The 20,264-nt window shown below is 34.1% G+C and overlaps 1 protein-coding gene across 1 annotated transcript; it reads left to right on the top strand.

Moving 5' to 3' along the window:
- The first annotated feature begins 15,675 nt into the window (after positions 1-15,675).
- LOC121976049 (probable CCR4-associated factor 1 homolog 7) lies at positions 15,676-16,740 on the top strand. The gene has a single exon (XM_042528036.1). It carries the CDS (start codon positions 15,877-15,879, stop codon positions 16,702-16,704), a length of 828 nt encoding a protein of 275 aa, XP_042383970.1. The 5' UTR covers positions 15,676-15,876; the 3' UTR covers positions 16,705-16,740.
- Positions 16,741-20,264: the final 3,524 nt, after the last annotated feature.

Here is a 20,264-nt window from a genome sequence, read left to right on the forward strand (position 1 = left end):
TTCATCACCATTCCATCACAATCTCATTCATTCTCTTTTCATTATTCTCATGCCATTGCGTTGCATTTTTTTCCCCTAGTATTTGGTCTCTTTTTGAGTTTTTGGTTATTATTAGAAATAAAACCCAATGAGTTGAAGAAGCAAGCCACAATAGGAGGAAAATGACCGCTTCTAGGAGATGAGACTAACTTCGTTGATTTTGCACCAGAGGTTGACTTCAATTATAGGAGTGCCGATATGTCCCCGGTGGTCAAGTAAGTTTTAAATTTTGGATTAAAGATCTGAACTTTGTGTGTTTTATAAAGGTTCTATTTTTTTTTACCGGTAGTTATTTGATGAAATGTCAACAGACAATGACACAGAAAACTCATTGATAGAGCCGTCAATTTGGATTGGGTCTGTCGGGTTGGTTCGTCCTGCCAAACAATTTAAACAGATTGGGTTGAAGTTTTATCAACCCAAGCACACCACGGGTCGACCCGCCTAGGCCTGCGACCCGCGTGAGTAGGCCCGTGATGGGGCTTGGGTTGACCCACGAATTAAGAAACACATGTAAGTCAAGTTTTATGTCAATTAATTATCTTTATTTGTTATAATTTTGAAATAAATAATAATACTTTAAGTACTTATTTATGTCTATTTGTATTTAAAATATCTATTTTTAGATATATTTGATTGTTGAAAAAGAAACAACATATAAAATGACTCATTGAGACGAAATGATAGAGGATGGATGTGTAATTATAATTTTTTTAGAGAAAACAATAAAGCTATGTATACATTTAACCAAAGTAACTTAATAAAATGCATACTAAATTTTTCATAATCCATGTCACTTGGTGTTCATCGGTAATGAAGTATCAGATAATTTAAGATATAAACATTATAATAAACCGTGTATGGTTAGAAAAAATAATAATTTTTAATACTTATGGATAATGTTATACTTATGCAAATAAAATAACGGTTTATAAAAAATTATACACTTTTAAAATTAATTATTAACCATACATTTTATACATTTTTTTAATATGCTCTTAAAAATATTATAAATTTTAAGAATTATAATTTTAATAGCACGGAAAGTGTGCTGTTAAAAATATTGCATAATTTTATTTATTAAAATCTGGCACGAACTTGTTCATTTCCTGAATATTTTCCCACTTCTACATCTTCCTGCTTCCTTCATTTACCAGTAAAGAGACCCAAACATGGTTTAATACTCCAACAGCAATTTTTAGACTCAACTCCCAACCACTTATGCAACTAACAGCTCTTGATTTTACCGACTTCATCAACAATCTGATTACAGAAATTAGCAAACTCCACCAGCTTCATTTGGTGCTATCATCAAATATACTAGGCACTCAATTATCATTCCAAAACTTATCAGTGATAACAGTCAAATTTCAATAACCAGCTTAAGAAGTTCAGAATTACAGCTCTATTCAATTATCTTCAGCATTGAAGTTGAATCATTGGCTAAATCTGTAAGCACAGATTCAGAAATATGTGCATCATTTAGCACCAAATTAATAGGAGCTCGAATTTTAAATGTTGTTGTTCAAAAACATCATGAGAAATTGGCACACAGCATCAAGTTTAGTAACTAAACTGGCAATAACAGCACAATAGATTTTCAGCAATATCAAATGTCAGCTCCCTGGATTCTTAAGAGTAGCACATACAAACCAAAAGTAGCTTCTTAACCAAGACAAAAGTAGAAACTTAAATAAGAACTCCAATTACTGCACATTATATCAAGTAACCATAATCAAGGTCCATATTTGAGACTCCCACATCACTCTCAAAAATCACAATTCAATACTTATGAAACCATCCCTCTTCTTCAAAATTCTTAAGCATAAACTAATTTTCCCCCACACTTAAAACTTTGTCCATTATCAAACAATCTAACTCATCAAGATATTCAACCAAAACCCTCAATGAAATAGACCAAGCAAAGGTAATCAAAGGTCAAAAATGCAAGAGGAAAATGTTTTAAGAAAATTATGAAATAAGAAATTGGAATTTACGAGGAAACAAAAATGAGAACAATCCTTCATTTCCATGTATACTTATGATATTGTGACTTTGAAAAGAAACTAAGCAAGTTCTAGAGTTTCAATTGCTATGAGTACATGTCACACAAAAATATAATAGTGATTAGGCTTAAAGTGGTCCTCTCTAGGTATTTTCATGCAATCAAGCTCAATTGATCAAAATGGAATCCACCAACACATTAACCAATATCATGTGAGAAAAGCATCCAATCATGTCAAATGACCTAAAATTGATGATAAAATTTAAGAAGTTTTTACCATCTTAAAAATATTACTAGAAAATTCCCATGAAGAATTTTATTCAAATGAAATGCTATATACTAAACAAAATGTAAAGTATGAAAATAAAATGCAATTGCTAAGTATGAAACTAAAGAAACGTATGAAGCAAGAATTTATTAACAAAGCATGAATTAAAATGCAAAAGAAAGTGAAATTAGAACCAACTCCCCTAGATTCCTGGCGGTTGAAGAAGATTAAGCAAAAGAAGCCACGCCGGAAGTGGAGTATCCTTGGTTGCGATTAACTTCTTTCTATTGACCATTTTTCTATTGCAAACTCTTTCTAGAGGTCTGAGGCGGTTCAGTTCAAGCATCCACTCCGGAAGCTTGTATTCTCCTACAACATTATTAAAAGAAAAAACCTCCCACACGCATGTGGGATAAAAAGAAAATAGGAGAATATTAGTGTGGGTAAAAAATATTTCAAGAAATGATTCACATCTAACCAAATCAATGAATGGTACCTCAATTAAATTTTCTGATGTATCACAAAAATTACTCACCTTGTCTTGTTGAAAAATACCTGGAGTGGTGATTATTACCTCCTTTTTATCATGATATGGCTCAAGCTCTGGTTCTGGTGAATGTTCATCCTCATGTAGTGATTCTTGGGTGCTTGACTCCATAGCACAAGTCCCTACACTTACATCTTCAGTTCTTGGTGATTCTTGAGATAATGTTTCCAGTAAGCATTCCCCTATACTTAAATCATCTTCAGCATCAATACCTGCATCATTCACAACATCTAGAGCAACATCATTAGTAGAATCAAAAGTATGTTCAACTACATCATCACAACAATAAAAAATACTTAAAGTATCTAGTGAAGAAGTAGATGCAGTGTCAGGTCTGACAAGAGCTCCACAATCTATCTCCTCACTGGCGCTTTGTGTTTGTAACTGGTTAATGGATGATGCAATTTGGTCTAACTGATTATGTATATACTGTATCCTTGAGATTTGTTGCTCTTGATGTTCGCTCATTTGTTGCATAATCTCCATGAGTTTCCATGTTGACTCATCCATTTGAAGTTCGTTTTGTTGAAAAGAATTAGGCATAGAAGACGTTGAAACTTCTTGAAATCCATATGAATTTTGGTAAGCTGGATATGGTTCAATAAATGGTCCTTGTGCACTTTCATACCTGAAACATGAATTATCCACCCAATTAGCATTAAAACCATTTGAAAATGACTCATACCTATTTTGTTGATCCATGTTTGGGTAAAATTGATACTCAGGCTGAAAACACTGATTCTCCATTCCACCTCCAAAATTCTGAAAATATGGATCCATGCTAAAGAAATCTCCTGTTCTTCACTACAACACTTGAAATCGATGTTAGAAGACTTAAAAGCATAAAGTTTCAAACACATGAAATTATGAACAATAAAAGCACTTAAAAATTCAAGAACAAGCCCACATGAAAATACAAAAAGAAATAAGCAATCAAATCAAGAAAGATGCTAACAAAATAAAATCAATCAATGCACAATCTAAAATAAACACACTACTAGTTATTTTCCCTGACAACAGCGCCAAAATTTGGTATTGGCCATTTTGCATGTCATGTGGCACATCAAATTAATAAAGATTGGAATCCATTTGTAAACTAAAATAACACGTGTAGTAAGGAGTCCCAAGTCATATTTTTTCAAGGGTAAACTAGTGAGTTGTGTGAGTACTCTAGAATTTATTCAAATTGAGTTATTACATCAACAAGGTCAAACTAGCACTTCCACTTAACTTGCAATTCAGATTGAGTTCTTCTAATAAAATCAAGAATAGATTCAAGTAAGGTTGATCTCCTCTAAACATTATCACCTCCATTTCATCAAATTAGCATCAATTAAATTTAGATTCTAATGCACCATTGAATCAAACAATTCAACTCCATCTTTTCTATTCTTAATCACAGTAACAAGTAAACTCAAAGATTCAATCAAACTTGTAGGTACCTAAATATCATCCAATTCACAATTACAATCTAATTTGACAATTAAACTCAAAAGCTCATTCTCAATTACAATGATCAGAGGTAACCAATCAAAACATCAAATTAAGCATCCAACACTTAGACAAGATCATAGTCACAAAGATTGAATTGCTAACTAAATCACAAAACCCTACAAACTGTTAGTATCAGTATTGCAAAACTAATCAGAAAATAGATCTAAGATTGGGGTTTGTAAGCAAGAAATTTAAATCGGAATTTCAGAAATTCAAGCAAGAATGAGATTGCAAGAGAACGTTTCAGATCTGAAGATCTGAGCATGAACATGAACAATTCAAAGTAAAACCTAAACCTAAAGCATTCCACAACTCAAATCCCAAACTCAACCTTCTCCTCTCTGCCGAAACAGAGTTGCTATCGGAAACCTCCCCTCAAGCACCCGACGAGCAATGTAAAAGCCTCCAACTATTACCAGGTGACGCTCACAGCTCTTGGAAACCTCCCCGTAAGCTCACACCCGACTGGTAATCTCATCAGCCGAAGAACAAAGCATAGGATCTGTGAATTGTGAATCAGGTCGATTGATCAGATCGTCCAAGTTTCACTGCGGAATGGAGATCGGAAGAAGATCAGAAACTCTGAGAAACCTCCCTCAAAGCTCTGGTGGATGCGAAGATTGCTGTCCAGAAACCTCCCTGAAAACTGGAACGCGGTGTTGAAACAGAACCCAAGTCACGACTGAGAAACCTCCCTCAGCCACTCTTCGATCTTGGAAGATGAACACCAAAGCTTGGAGATCGTCGTCGGTGAAGAATGCTGCTCTCAGATCTAGAAGTGGAGTGCGGAGTCTCGGCGTCGCGGAAGAAGAAAGAAGACGATGCACAGTGATCGCGAAAACACCGAGCCCCGCTTCACTGTAGCTTCTCGCGGCTATTTAAATCCTCCCCTCTCTGATCGGGCGGCTGATATTACTCGGAGCTTGATCAACGGTGGAAAACAGTCTAAAATATGATCCAGAAGTACTGATCTTCATCTACGGTCCAGATCTACTCCTCATTAGGTTGGATGAGCCGGATCTTCAATGGATGGCTCCGATCTGCTTGATCTTCAATGGACGGTCCAAAACACTCCAAGGCTTGATCGCTTCGTTTAGCCCTAGATTTGAGCCCAAATATGACCTGATCTGATCAGGTTCATGACCCTTTTGATGCCTACAAAATAATAAACAAATATTAGCATCAAATACCATGAAAATAAGCTAATTTACAATTAAGTCCAATATAAAATGAAATTATGAAATGTAGAGTAAATATGACCTTAAGCTATGAAAATATCATTAAAAACATGCATTATGAATCGAGATAATATAGCCAAAATCATGGTTATCAATTCTCGACCGAGTTTATATTCCCGGTCGGGATTACATGCTCGATCGAAGCTTGCCTGTCGACCGTATGTGCACGTGCTAATACTTCACTTGTTTTGGTTCAACCGGTACTCCATGCTCGGCCGAGCTTTGCCTGCCAAGCATATCTATATGCATTATGCCTTTAGTTGGTTTTATCCCAGTCGGTCCTATTCTCTAGACCGAAATTTTCTTACCAAGCGTATCTATTTTACCCGAGTCTTCCTATTTCTTCTTTCTTCTCCTTATATCCCTTTTCACATTATTACATGGGATCCGCTCCTTATAACCCATATCAGAAGCAATTTAAGTAAACTGAATATTAGTCATTAGTAGATAAGTTTCTTTAACATGATATTAGTTGAAGGCTAATCAAATGAGCAATTTTATCCTCTATTCGAATGCTTTTTTGCTACTATAAAAGGCGCCTTTGAATACACAACTCATATACATTAAAAGCGTTCATTCTAAGGTTTCTCCGGTAAAATCTTCTTTACAGTTTCAATTTTTATATCTTATAAAGAAGCTATTATTTTATAGGTTTTCAGGGGATGTAATCAAAAGATGTTGAACTTCTGAACTGTCCACTGCTAGCGCTTTTTGATTTATTCTGATGGTCAATAAAAAATTTTATGAGATCATACTAATTACCTTAAGACTAGTCAATAAGACTGACTGTATTTATCATGCATTCAAATTAAAAAAATCAACTTAATATTGACCTTATAACAATTTTGGTAAAAATTATTACATAATATTTTTAGTCATTTATCACTTTGGAAGCATGATGGGAGTCTGATTGTCTTCTAAAATGTATCTATCTATTTAAATTTATTTTTTTTAAAAAAAATATTTATATAGATGAGCAAATATAGTTAGTTGATCAAAATTATCATATTTTTATTTATATTACACTTACATAATTTATATCATTTTATTCTTTATTTTTTTAAAGTATTTTTTTGAAAATATATAAATTTTATATATTTTTAAAAATATTTTTAATATATATTTTTATAAATTTGTAACTCATATAACATCAAAAGGCACCCCTAATCATTAGATCATCAAAAGAGTGCCCAATATATTTCTCATACGAAAAATACTTTATTCCAATTATATTGTAGAGGTGAGAGTAGCCATAACAGCTGCACCGTAATTGTTGCCACGTGTTAAAATAAATTATATTTTTAGTTCAACTTGATTAAAAAAATATACATATAACACTTTTAATTTAAAGAATACTTTACCAAGTTGGTTAATTTTTTAAAACTTGATTAAAATCGCTTTAATAATATTAAAAGTATCAAAAAATTATTATAACAACTAATTAATAACTGCTATAAAGTTGTAATAGTTGAAATACAATTGTACCAATCACTAAATGACTACTATAATCATTTTAATTTTTTAAAACCATTTTAATCACATTTAAGTAATTTTAATTAAGTTGATAAAAAAATTTAATATAAAAGTATTTATGTTTAATATGTTATAGCAGCTCGGAGTTATTGCTAAGACAAGAATAAGAATATTTTTAATACAAAAAATACAGTAGTTGCTCTTTTATTTTATTTTTTTAAAATGTTTTTTCAATGATTTTGATTATTAAGGGTGTCATCTTGATTTTTTCCCTGATAATTTTAAAACTTTATATTATTTTACTCTTGATATTATTTATTTATTTTTGTAATTTTTAATATTTTTTTAAAAAAATATACAATGCATGAATTTTGATTCAAATTACTAAAGTGCGCATTGAATAGAGATTTAGGGATATAATTTAATAGAAAAAAATTAAATAGATAATTTCTTCTGTAAAAAATTAATGGTGATTTATCGAATCATGTATTTGGTCTGGTATATTATCTAAAAAGTATCTTTTTTTGAACGTTGACCAAATTATGTCTCTTCCCATTTTTTTTATCATAGTACTCCTCTTTATTTTTATTTTATTCTTTTCAAAAGAAAAATAATCTCTTAACCCTCCTCTTTCATAGTTCGGATACTCTGTCTATCTCTATTCCTATGTCTCCTTGTTGATCGGACGGTCATGATATCTTTAAGATGTATACGGTATCTTCGTGATGTGCAAAACATCCTTGAAATATAATTGGCTCGTCTGATCGACAAAGGGATATGGAGACAGAGATATTTCGGGATAGAAGATCTAAACTCCCTCTTTCATCTCTGTTTCCTCCATCATTGGAGCATCATCGACGGCTGTTGCCTTTCATTATCCCTTCACCTTTGTCCAGTAGTGCAAAGAGACACGACGAGTCGGTGATAATTTGAGATCAATGCTAAGTTTTAGACCAATTCATGGTGGCCAAGCAAGTCGATTTTAAAAGAGGCGTCAAGTGATCTTTCATCACCATTCCATCACAACCCCATTCATTCTCTCTTCATTATTCTCATGTCATTGCGTTGCATTTTTTTCCTTAGTATTTGGTATCTTTTTTGAGTTTTTGATTATTATTAGAAATAAAACCCAACGAGTTGAAGAAGCAGGCCACAAGAGGAGGAAAATGATCGCTTCTAGAAGATGAGACTGACTTCGTTGATTTTGCACCAGAGGTTGACTTCAATTATAAGAGTGTCGATATGTCCTCGGTGGTCAAGTAAGTTTTTAATTTTGGATTAAAGATATGAATTTTGTATATTTGAGAAATGTTCTATTTTTTTTACTGGTAGTTATTTGATGAAATGCCAACAGACAACGACACAGGAAACTCATTGATAGAGTCGTCAATTTGGATTCGGTTCGTCGGGTTGATCCATCCTGTCAAACAATTTAAGCGTATTGGGTTGAAGTTTTATCAACCCAAGCCCACCACGGGGCCGACCCGCCTAGGCCCGCGACCCGCGTGAGTCAGCCCGCGACGAGCTTAGGTTGACCCGCGGATTAAGAAATATGTGCAAGGTAAGTTTTATGTCAATTTATTATCTTTATTCGTTATAATTTTAAAATAAATAATAATACTTTAAATATTTATTTATGTTCATTTATATTTAAAATAATTATTTTTTAGATATATTTGATTGATGAAAAAGAAACAACATATAAAAAAAATTCATTGAGACGAAATGAAAGAGGATGGATGTGTAATTATATTTTTTTTTAGAGAAAATAATAAAGCTATGTATACATTTGATCAAAGTAATTTAATAAAATGCATATTAAATTTTACATTATGAGTCCATGTCACTTGGTGTTCATCAGTAATGAAGTATCAGATAATTTAAGGTATAAACATTATAATAAATATGACTTCTCATAATATATCATCAACGGTGTATAATTAGAAAAAATAATAATTTTTATTGCACAATCAATTAAATACTTATGGATAATGTTATACTTATGCAACTAAAATAACGGTTTATAAAAAATTATACACTTTTAAAGTTAATTATTAACCATACATTTTATACATTTTTTTATATGCTCTTAAAAATATTATAAATTTTAAGAATTAGAATTTTAATAGCACGGAAAGTGTGCTGTTAAAAATATTGCATAATTTTATTGAATTAAATTGGGACAGCGCGTCTTCCTTTTTAAGCACTGTTAAAAGTCTTGCGTATTTTTTTTTTTAATTTATCCTGCGTCGAATCAAACCCGGTGACACCCGAAAACCCTTCATCGGTCGAAAACCCGCATCACCAAAACGTCCATTGCTTGAAGACCTCCATACCCGAAACCTTCGTCGCTCGAAAGCATCCATCGCCGAAACCTTCGCCACCCCGTGCGAGCCCTCTAGCCCTCTCTTCCCTCATTTCAGCGCTCTCACACTTTGCAATCCCCGACCCCAGCCGTAACCCTAGTCTCGACTCGCCCCATGGGCTGTTCGCCGCCCACAAGCGTCTCGTCGTGACCACCTTTGACGTCGGCCCTGCCAAACTCCGCCGCATCTTAGTCTCCATTTAGCTCTTCACCGTCGTGCGATCTCCCCTCTCTCTTCCACTCGAATCTGGCATCGAGTCTAACGCTGATCCTATGCCTGCAGAGAAAGGTTTGTTTTTTTTTTTTTTTCTATTTAACTTGTGTTTGTTTACCTGATGTTTTGCTCCAAAAGGTTGTTTAGAACATGTCGATAGCAATTGTTGTGTTTGGTTCAAAAGGAGAATGATTCCGTTGTAAATATCTAGTAATGTTGGCATGTAATAGCAATTGTGGTGTTTGGTATAAATATCATACATAAAACTATTATCTTTAAATTTTTTTTATGCTTGCTAATAGTTTGTAATGGACCACAGTTAAACTTTTTTTAGTGTATAAAAGTAATGATATTGAGTTTGGAAGGACTCGGGAATTTAATAGAATCAATTCCTTCATCCTAGTACGTTTTTTATTTGGAGAAAAAATTTATACAAATATACAATAACTAGGGATCGAACCGCGTGCATTTTCCACTTTATCCTGGTGGCTGGTGGGAAATTTCTATAGGACCGGACCGGATACCTCCAGGGATAATGAATGAGGTTAATTGAGTTTATCATTTTTTTTAATTGAGGTTGTTATAGTTACTTCTACTTTCTATGGATGATATGGTGGGATCTAGCGCACTAAACACGCGAAAACGTAGCAGAAATTAACTAGATCCTCTATTCAGCAGATCCATGCGAAGGGAAGAAATATTGCATACAAACAATCTATACTAAGTTACATGATAGGATTATACCCTTGATGTGTACACACGATCTCCCGACAGCTCGGATCTCAGCACGATCACACGTCCGCGCCTCTATGGTATTCACACGAACAAGCCTTGTCTTTGATTGTCTCATAAATAAAGCAAGATGGAGATCAAAACATCTAAGGTTGTGCTAGCAACCTCAAATAGGAGTTTCGGCCAAGAGAGGCAAGGAGGAAGAAAAAGAATGCAAAAAGTCTCTTCTCATCAAAAATATCATCCAAATGATATATATACTCATCACATGAATACCAAGGGTTTTGCCCTTTTATCTTCCCATCCAATGACTCAAAATTAACTATTCAATCCAGTGGTTCAATTTTGACCATTAAACTTCCTTGGTGAACTCAAGTTTACCCAATGAGTCCAACCCATTGATTCTCATGCAACTCGACTCAATCCAACAATTGGATCCATTTGAGTCTAACTCAATGAGTCCAATTCGGATTACATTTAATCAATGATTCATCACATGAACCCATCTCCATATCAACTTGTTCTTTGTGTGTGACCCTATAGGTTCTCGTAACGTTGGCAATGTACCCAAATCAACATTTAAATACATAAGCAATGAGTGACATCTAGCAAGACATCATTGCTACCTAAGTGACGAGAAAGTCGAGATCCGACCTAACCTGTCCGTGACTATTATCTTGTATGACTTGGTCCCTCTACCCTTGATATCTAGATTGATCAATGAGGCATAGACCGTGTCATCCTCTTATCAATCTTTGTGTTTCTTGATCTCTAAGTAAACACACTCAAACAAATAAGCTCAATATCGTATATTGACTCATTTACGCATGTACATACTTTCTTGTGTCCTACTAATCAAGGGGTCCACAGATATCGCTTTCGTCATATGAAAGAGATAGATCTCATCTACATCATTCACATCCCTCCGTATAATTTATTGCATACCTAGTGATCAACTTTATAGTCCACCCTGTTACGAGTGATGTTTGACGATACCAAAGTATACAACTCTTTATGTAGGGAACCGTAGTGACTTCAAGTCTAAGGATTATTTATACCAATAGTCACATGAGAATGTTTATGACACTCATACGACGATCCATGAAACATTCTCACGGCGGGTCATTCAGTATATATTCTCTAATATATACCCATGTGTCAACCTGATATCTCATATCCATAACTTGTGAGATTAAGTCATCCGTTGACCTGCATGCTAGTCTCAACGCATTAACATTGTCCTTGTATATTAATGCTCGGCTAGGAATAATTAAGAGTAGTATTCTCTACAATATCTCACTATCAATTCAACTAATTGATATACTATATATAAAAACCTACTACTCAAGGACATTATTATATTTATTCAATCGGTACTGAACTGAAATAAATATAATAACCAACTTTGCTTTTTATTAATAATGATGTATGATATAAAATGAATCATTTACAATCATCTCATAATTGGTAGTAGGGCTAATACTAACATGATATTGAAGGAGGTGTCCTTAAATGAAAGTTTCTATCCAACATAATTTTTGAAAGAAAGTAATGGTTGTTACATATGAAATTTGTTTTAGTTGCTAATTATGTTTTAGATGATCAATTTAGTAGATCATTTGGGTTGTAGACTTTAACAAACTTCCTATCTATCTTTTATTGGAATGCATTCGCTTTATCTATTCATAGATATTTAGCTTTTCTATGCAACATATGCAAGCTGATACCAATATGCAAACTAATACCAATTTAGTCTGATTTAGTTTTCTTGCAGCTAAGTTTGGTTGATTTTCGAACCATCATAAGATGATGTAATATCTTGCAAGATGAAGGAAGACCTAGAATTTGTTGGCCAATACATAGGAAGGTATATTATATTTTTGTTTGCTTTGCTCAATGAGAGTAAACTGGTAGGTACTTTCTTGCGTTCACCGTTGTATATTAGATTTGGCGAATTATTGAGCCAAAGCATATTGAAGAAGGTTTCAATTTTACTCTCTAACGTTTCAGCTGTTCCAAGAATAAGAAATTAACCAAGTGGATGATCTAGCTATTGATCTTCATGGAGAAGCTACTTGTGGAAGTTCATTTAATTTTTCTTTCGATTTGCATTGGTAAGGGTGAAAGCTCACAACCGTTCTCCAAATAAGCCTGAATTCAGTCATGCCTATCAAAGTGACCTTCATGTATTTATAGGACCTAATATCAAAAGCAATCAATATAAAGAAAGATAACACAGACTTTCCCCCGCGTGTGATGAATTTAAGCAGAGGGAGGGTAGAAAATCATGTGCACCAGTAAATCTTTTTAGTGAACTGCGAGAGTAGGTTCCTTTTTCAGTTATTTTTAATGTTGTATTTAGCTTTGGACGTAAAAGACTTATCATTAGTGTTTCATTTGTAAAATTGACCCAGATATTTGTTAGATGGATAAAAATTCATATTTTGAGTGATAAATGAATTTTGATGATGTCTAAATTTTAAATTTAGATTATATATTTTAAATAAAAATTAATGATAATTATATAATGTTGATAGCTATATGTAACTGCAGCACGCATCGCGTGCTACGAATGCTCTTAACTATAATGCGCGGCACGTGCTGCAAATGCTCTTAACCGCAGCGTGCGGTGCGAGCTGAGAATGCTTTTAACTGCATCTTGCTGTGCGCGCTATGAATATTCTTAACCGCAGCGTGCAGCACGCGCTGTCCATGTCTTTCAACAGCTTGTAGTTGTGCAACATACGATGCGCGCTACAGATAGCATAATTACATGCTACATAAAGTCAAATTTGTTGTAGTGAAACTAATAAATTTCATTTGTCTTACCTAAAAGTTATGTAATTTTTAAAATATTTAGCTATTATGATATTCATAACAAGGAAAATAATCAATTTTCTATATATGAATTAGCATTCTATTTCTATTTTTTGAGTTTTTTTTATTGATTATGAATTTTTCTAGTAAGTTATTTCGAGCTTCTTTATGTTTTAATTATCTTTCCATATTTCTAGGTCTGATCTTTGACTGTTGAATTTGTAAGGGCATACCAAGGAGGACCATTTAAGGTATCTATAGGAAATCATCTATGATACTTGAAAAGATTGAAAAACTTAATTTTTCATTGGATGATATGGAGAACTTTGCTCTTCCTACGCAATATAATCACAAGCATGCTAGTTTGTTGTGGATCTTGAAGAAGAATATTTATAATATTTTATTGTTATTGTTATTGTTATTGTCGTCAACATAATTATTATTGATGTATACTATTAATTGTTGCTTTGTCTAAATTATTATACTCTTCTTGTATATTATTGTTATAATATGTGTTATTATTGTAAAACTCAATAAAAACTGTTATTGTTGTTATTGCTATAATTTTATGTTATGACAATTATAAATTGATTTTTTTTATTTTATGATAATTATTTTTTATTGAGTTTCTTTAAAGTCATTTGGACATCTCTAGGTCCATTAATTACTTTTGTCCCAAAAGTGACTAATAGACCTAAAACAATTTAATAATAAAAAAATTTAATTTTGTCTAACATAAGGAAGACCTATTTATTTGGGATGTCAAATAATGAGTATCATCGTCATACCATTTATAGTGAGCTTCGAACTTTATTTCTAGTGAGCAACAACATATTGCCAACTAAAATTTAGAGAGATCATATCCTTTGATTTGGATTGAACCACAAGACGTACAACATATCAAATCCAATATATCTAAACGAGCTTCAATTTGATATATTATATGTCATGTGATTCAATTTCAGTCAAAAGTTATAGTCTTTTAAAATTTAAATCATCACAATATTATTGTTGGTCTTCATGTTGTTGATCTTAAGAAAATAACAACGTGTTGCTAATCTTCAGAAAATTAGTAACAATGTGTTGCTAACTTAAACTTTGAGATACCATAAATTTTGAATTGTCTTAAACCACGAGACATAAATGTATTAAATTAAAGATCTTTGAATGAACTTCAATTTGATATATTGTGTGTCCATTGATTCAATCCCAGTCAAAAATTATAGTGTCTCAAAGTTTAAGTTAGCAACAATTTGTTGCTAATCTCTGGAAGACCAATGACTTTTCGTGTTATTGATCTTAAGAAACCAACAATAATAGGTTGTTGACCTTTAGAAAACTAGTAACAACGTTGTAGCTGACTTAAAATTTAAGAGACGCACGATACATCAATTCAAAGATCTCTGAATGAACTTCAAATTATATATTGTGTGTCTCGTGGTTTAATCTCATTTAAAAGTTATAGTATCACAAAATTTAAGTTAGCAACATATTGTTACTAATTTTATGAAGATTAGCAACACATTGTTGTTAAAATAATCTGTCATATTGTCATCCTAACAGAGATGAAAAAGAAGAACTAGGAGATTAAGTTTTTTTTTAAAAAAAATAAAATAAAAAGGAAGAGATGTATTGTGGGAAAGAAAATGGGGGAAAAAATATATGATTGAGTAATTTCAAAATAAATATGTTTATTTGAATAATATACAAAATGAGATATATGATTTAGTAAATTGGATAAGTGTATTTTTTTTTAAAAATCTCTTTGGCTTTTTTCTCTTTGATGTTAAAAGATAGTACATTGATCCCAAGCGTCTTATATGATCGATCCTAAAATTAATTGCAGAGAAATAAATCATAAATAATTTTATTTTTGAATAGTAATCATTGTATGAGGGAGAACCTACAAATATTTTTACTGTCAAAAATTAATTTTAAATCTCTTGATGAAAACGTCCCATAACTATCTGCTTGTACTATGTTGACCTCAAGTGCCCTACACAATCGATCCTAAAATTATCTGTAGAGATCTCAATTATAGATTATTTTATTTTTAAATAGTGATTATAGGATAAGAACTTGATAAATATTTTTCACGATCAAAAATTAATTTTCAGATCTATGACAACGCCCCCATAACCATCTAACTCATACCGTAGGACCTCTGTTTTTCCTCCTTGAAACACGGAACGTAGGATCACCTCCTACGGTTGGTTTAGTACGGATGAAACCATCTCGTCGTCTTCGTAGGGTCAGTCTCGAGCCGGCTCGGACCAACATCAAATCCTGCTTCGTGGGCCCCATACAAATATGTCTCCGAGAACTAGATAAAAACTAAGAAAACATTAAACGTATTCTTCCCACAACAGCCAATAACATCCTGCCATGACACTTGACTGCTTAAGCGTAAGAATTGCCAGCGGTGCACCGGAAACGAGTACTCCCCCCTATATATTTAGTCCGACCTCATCCCTTTCCCCATCCCCCGCCCCTTCCTCCGCCTCTCTCTCTTCCTCCTCCCATGGCGGAACCCTTTCCTGAACGGCGCTCGCCGTGTCCTTGAACGGATGGATATCGAATCCTCCCCTCTTCAATCTTTCCTCCTTCCTCCGTTTCAAAACAATCCCTAGAACCCTACCTCAAATCCCTCCGCTAGGGTTCTTGACCTCGATTGATGCTGCGCGATGTCGTTGATCGTGCCCAGGACCGAGACTGTTCAGATCCGCGAGGTCTGGACCCAAAACCTCGAGTCGGAGTTCTCTCTGATCCGCGAGATCGTCGACGACTTTCCCTACGTTGCCATGGACACTGAGTTCCCCGGCATCGTCTGCCGCCCGCTCGGGAGTTTCCTCTCCAACTCCGAATTCAATTATGCTACGCTTAAGGCCAACGTCGACATGCTTAAACTCATCCAGCTCGGCCTCACGTTCTCCGACGACCTCGGCAACCTCCCCACCTGTGGCACTGACCGTGGATGTATCTGGCAGTTCAATTTTCGCGAGTTTGATGTGCAGCGTGACATCTCTGCCTCTGATTCCATCAATCTCCTTCGCGTGAGCGGCATCGACTTCGAGAAGAATGTCGAGGAGGGCATCGACGCTCAGAGGTTCGCTGAACTTCTTATGTCGTCTGGCGTCGTGCTGAATGACTCCGTGCACTGGGTAACCTTCCACAGCGGATACGACTTTGGATACCTCCTTAAGATTCTCACCTGCCAGAACCTCCCTGACACCCAGGTTGGGTTCTTCAAGTTCATTAAGATCTACTTCCCAACCGTGTATGACATCAAGCACCTCATGAAATTCTGCAATAGCCTCCATGGTGGACTTAACAAGCTTGCTGAATTGCTCGAGGTCCAGAGGGTAGGAATATGCCACCAGGCTGGCTCAGACAGCTTGCTCACCTCCTGCGCCTTTAGAAAATTGAAGGAGTCTTTCTTTAATGGTTCCACTGAGAAATATGCAGGGGTATTGTATGGGCTAGGCGTTGAGAATGGACATATGGCTCATTGAGCCAGTAAGCAATAAAAATAACTAAATTATTATGAATTGCCTTCTCTGTGTGCTGGCGATACTAAATTTCTCATAATTATTTGATATTGGTAAACAACTCTCTTAGTTTATCATATAACTAATCAAGTCTTTCCATTTAGGTTCATAGTCTTTACACTCATTTGTTTTATTCTGGATCTGAATTCATGCAACTTTGAACAATCTGAATTACTGAAATCGCATTACCTAAATGGTAATCCAGCACAGCCTTTGACATGGTATGTATTTCTCTTTAGCATAACAGGCGCTTATAGTGCCCTTTGACATGGTAATCCAGTATGTGTTTTACTTCGTGCCCTTCTATGAGGTGATCAAGGTTTCTCTGCATTCAGATTGTTCTAAGGTATGCATCTCTTATTGAATTTATATAATGCAGTTTAGGGATTTGAATAGAAGGTTGTGTCATCTTTTTTTGCTCAAATTTATATATTATAGTTTCAAGCTTTGATCTATATCATTGGGCTCTATTCCCTACTATATCATTAATTATATTTAAATAGAGTTTATATTATTTTATTGTCTTTAACTAAGTTTTTTGGTCTTCCTCAATTGATGTGCACATTTGTCATAATTTTATATCACCTAACTAGAGCTTTTATTGATCATCTTAGTATGTACTTATCCGTATCATCTTAAACATGTCCTGGAGTTTTCCTCAATAGGTGCAATTTTGATTTTTGATCATTTAAGATAAACTTTGTGTTTTCTTTGAGTATAGCTCCTTGAATGAAATTTATACACTTACTTTGGATGTCCAAGCTTCTCATTTATTGAAGAAAAGCATTTGAAGCAATGATTTAGGTATCCATGTCTCTTTAAGTATTAAGGTTTTTGTTAGTGTAAGAGATTGAAATCAGCAACGCTGTTAGTTGTTGTTAGTTAAATATCGGTATACCGAAATTTTGGTGTTGACTGTTGTATCGGTATGAATTTTCTTATACAGAATTTTTTCGGTATATACGGTATACCATTTCGGTATTGGTATACCATGCCGAACTATCCTTATGTCTAAGTTTCCCAGATCAAGGTTTCAAATACTGGCCTGAGCTAGGTATTAGTTCTTATCTGAAACAATACCGTACCTTGTTGATGTCTCAGAAATGGTGCTGGTGGCACCAATTAAGAGTAGGCAGGAATCAACTTGGGAAAGAAAAAGAGTAAGAGAGAGAAGCTTACATGTAGGAGAAACCAATTAGCTAGCATCTCACATCACTTCATCTTGCATCATTGGTGCTGGAGGGAGTCTGCACATTGCAGAAGAAGCCTCAGATTGCATTTCGTGTCATTGATTGGAGGGAGCTTCTCTCTATGCAGAAGCCTTGGCTCATGTCTCCCTTTACCTTTCCTCACATTTATAGTGATAAAGGAAGCCCTTGCACATTGCAGACAAAGAGAAACCTTGCTGGCTGGATGGCAGCACAGTATATTTCAACTATGACAGACACAAAATATGCCTTTGAAAGTCTTGTATCAGATATTGGAATGCTGTAAAGATCATGGTGGAGTGACATCTTGCTTTGGTTAGCAGAGAGCTATGATTACATCAGTTTTTTTTTGTCTTCATCAAGATAATTATGAGAAATGAGTAATAATGACCAAAAGGATTAGGCTACTGATGCTTCCCTGCATTGGAAAAATTGTAACTGATGTTTTTGTGAAACTTGAATGCTGTAGTAGCTTTTCAATTGAGAACACATCTTTGTACTTCTCACATATCAGGCATGTTAGCTGGATATATATATATATATATATATAAAGTTCAGGAGGTGGGATTAGATGCAGTATTCAAATTGGATTTGTATTACAAGCCATTTTAAGCATCAGACCTTGTCATAGGAGTTTTTCCCCATCATTAAAATTGATGATAAACATGATATCCATTACTTAGAAAAAGCTTATAATAGAATTCCAAGAGAAATTATATAGAAAATTCTAGAAAAGAGTAATGTTACCGTACATATATTGAACTAATTAAAGATATGTATGAAGATGTAACGATCGAAGTAAAGACTTCAGGTGGAGTAACTGAAATATTTCTAATAAAGATAGGGTTACATCAAGGATCAACTCTAAGTCTCTATCTTTTTACACTAATTATGGACAAACTCATTGAATCGTGATGCATATTGTTTGCAGATGATATTGTTTTGGTAGATGAAACGTATGAAGGAGTAAATGCTAAACTAGAATCTTAGCAGGAAACACTAGAAAGGAAAGGTTTTAGGCTTAGTAGAGTAAAGACAAAATATATAGAATTTAAGTTTAGCAATATTATACATAATGAGATAATTGTTAAGATAAGAGATGACGAATTGCCTGGAATCGATGGCTTTAGATATTTAGGATTATTTTTGCAAAATGATGGAGAAATTGAGAGAGATGTCTTACATAGAATACAAGCAGGATGGTTGAAATGGAGGAGAGCGTTGGGTGTTTTATATGACCGTAAAACACCTCTAAAATTTAAAGAAAAATTCTATAAAATCGCAGTTAGACCTGCTATGTTATATGGAGCTTAATGTTGAGGTATGACTCAAACACATAAGCAAAAAATGAGAGTTGTGGAGATAAAGATGTTAAGGTGGATATGTGGACATACGAGAATAGACAGAATAAGAAATGAGAGGATTAGAGAGAAAGTTGGAGTTGCATCTATTGAAGAAAAACTCTGAGAGACATGTTTAAGATGGTACGAACATGTACTTAGACGACCAATAAGTGTTCCTATTAGGCAATGTGAAATTATGACAAACACGCATATCAATCGAGGAAGAGGAAAACTAAAAAAGACTTGGTTAGCAATAATAAAACAAGATAAAATTTATTTAAGTATAAATGATAATATAGTAGGAGATAGAGGTCAATGACATCAAAAAATTCATATAGTCGACTCCACCTAATGGGATAAGACTTGGTTACATAGAAGTTCGTTGTTTCATTATCAGTTTGGATGAAATTTGTTTTATAAATTTTATTTCGAGATGGGTCACAAATCTTATGCATGAAGTGAGTCCATGACAATGCCAATGCTAGGAGGCTAAATTATAAAAAATTTGATTAATTATCATTTAATCTTAGGTAGCTTCATCTAACTATCCAAGGATTCAAAATTGATGTATTGTCCTTAGTCAAAATAATACTATGTCGGTGTCTAACTATCCTAGGTAAACCCATTGGTACAATCCCGCTTTAACCTAACACCAACCCTCTCTCCACTTTCCTCTCTTCTAACCCCTATCTTCTTGCTCTCATGCCCTTTGTGTGGTGGCAATGACCACACCCAAGATCAAAAAGTAGTGTGGTGGAGTTGATCTCTTATCTTGGTGTTAATCACAATGTATTCCTTTTGTTGATCTTGTCGTGTTGTATTGCGTATTGCGTAGATTTCTTGTCCATCAAATTTCATGATTGGAGGTCATTTAGGATTTGTTCGAATTTGGCAAGGGTTCCTTGGTGTTAAACATTATTCATGCCCTTTTTTAGCTATGAACATCCAAATCTGTACCCTTTCTTATTTGTGA

The sequence above is a fragment of the Zingiber officinale genome, chromosome 4B, assembly GCF_018446385.1.
Source record: "Zingiber officinale cultivar Zhangliang chromosome 4B, Zo_v1.1, whole genome shotgun sequence".
In the NCBI taxonomy this organism is placed as follows: domain Eukaryota; kingdom Viridiplantae; phylum Streptophyta; class Magnoliopsida; order Zingiberales; family Zingiberaceae; genus Zingiber; species Zingiber officinale.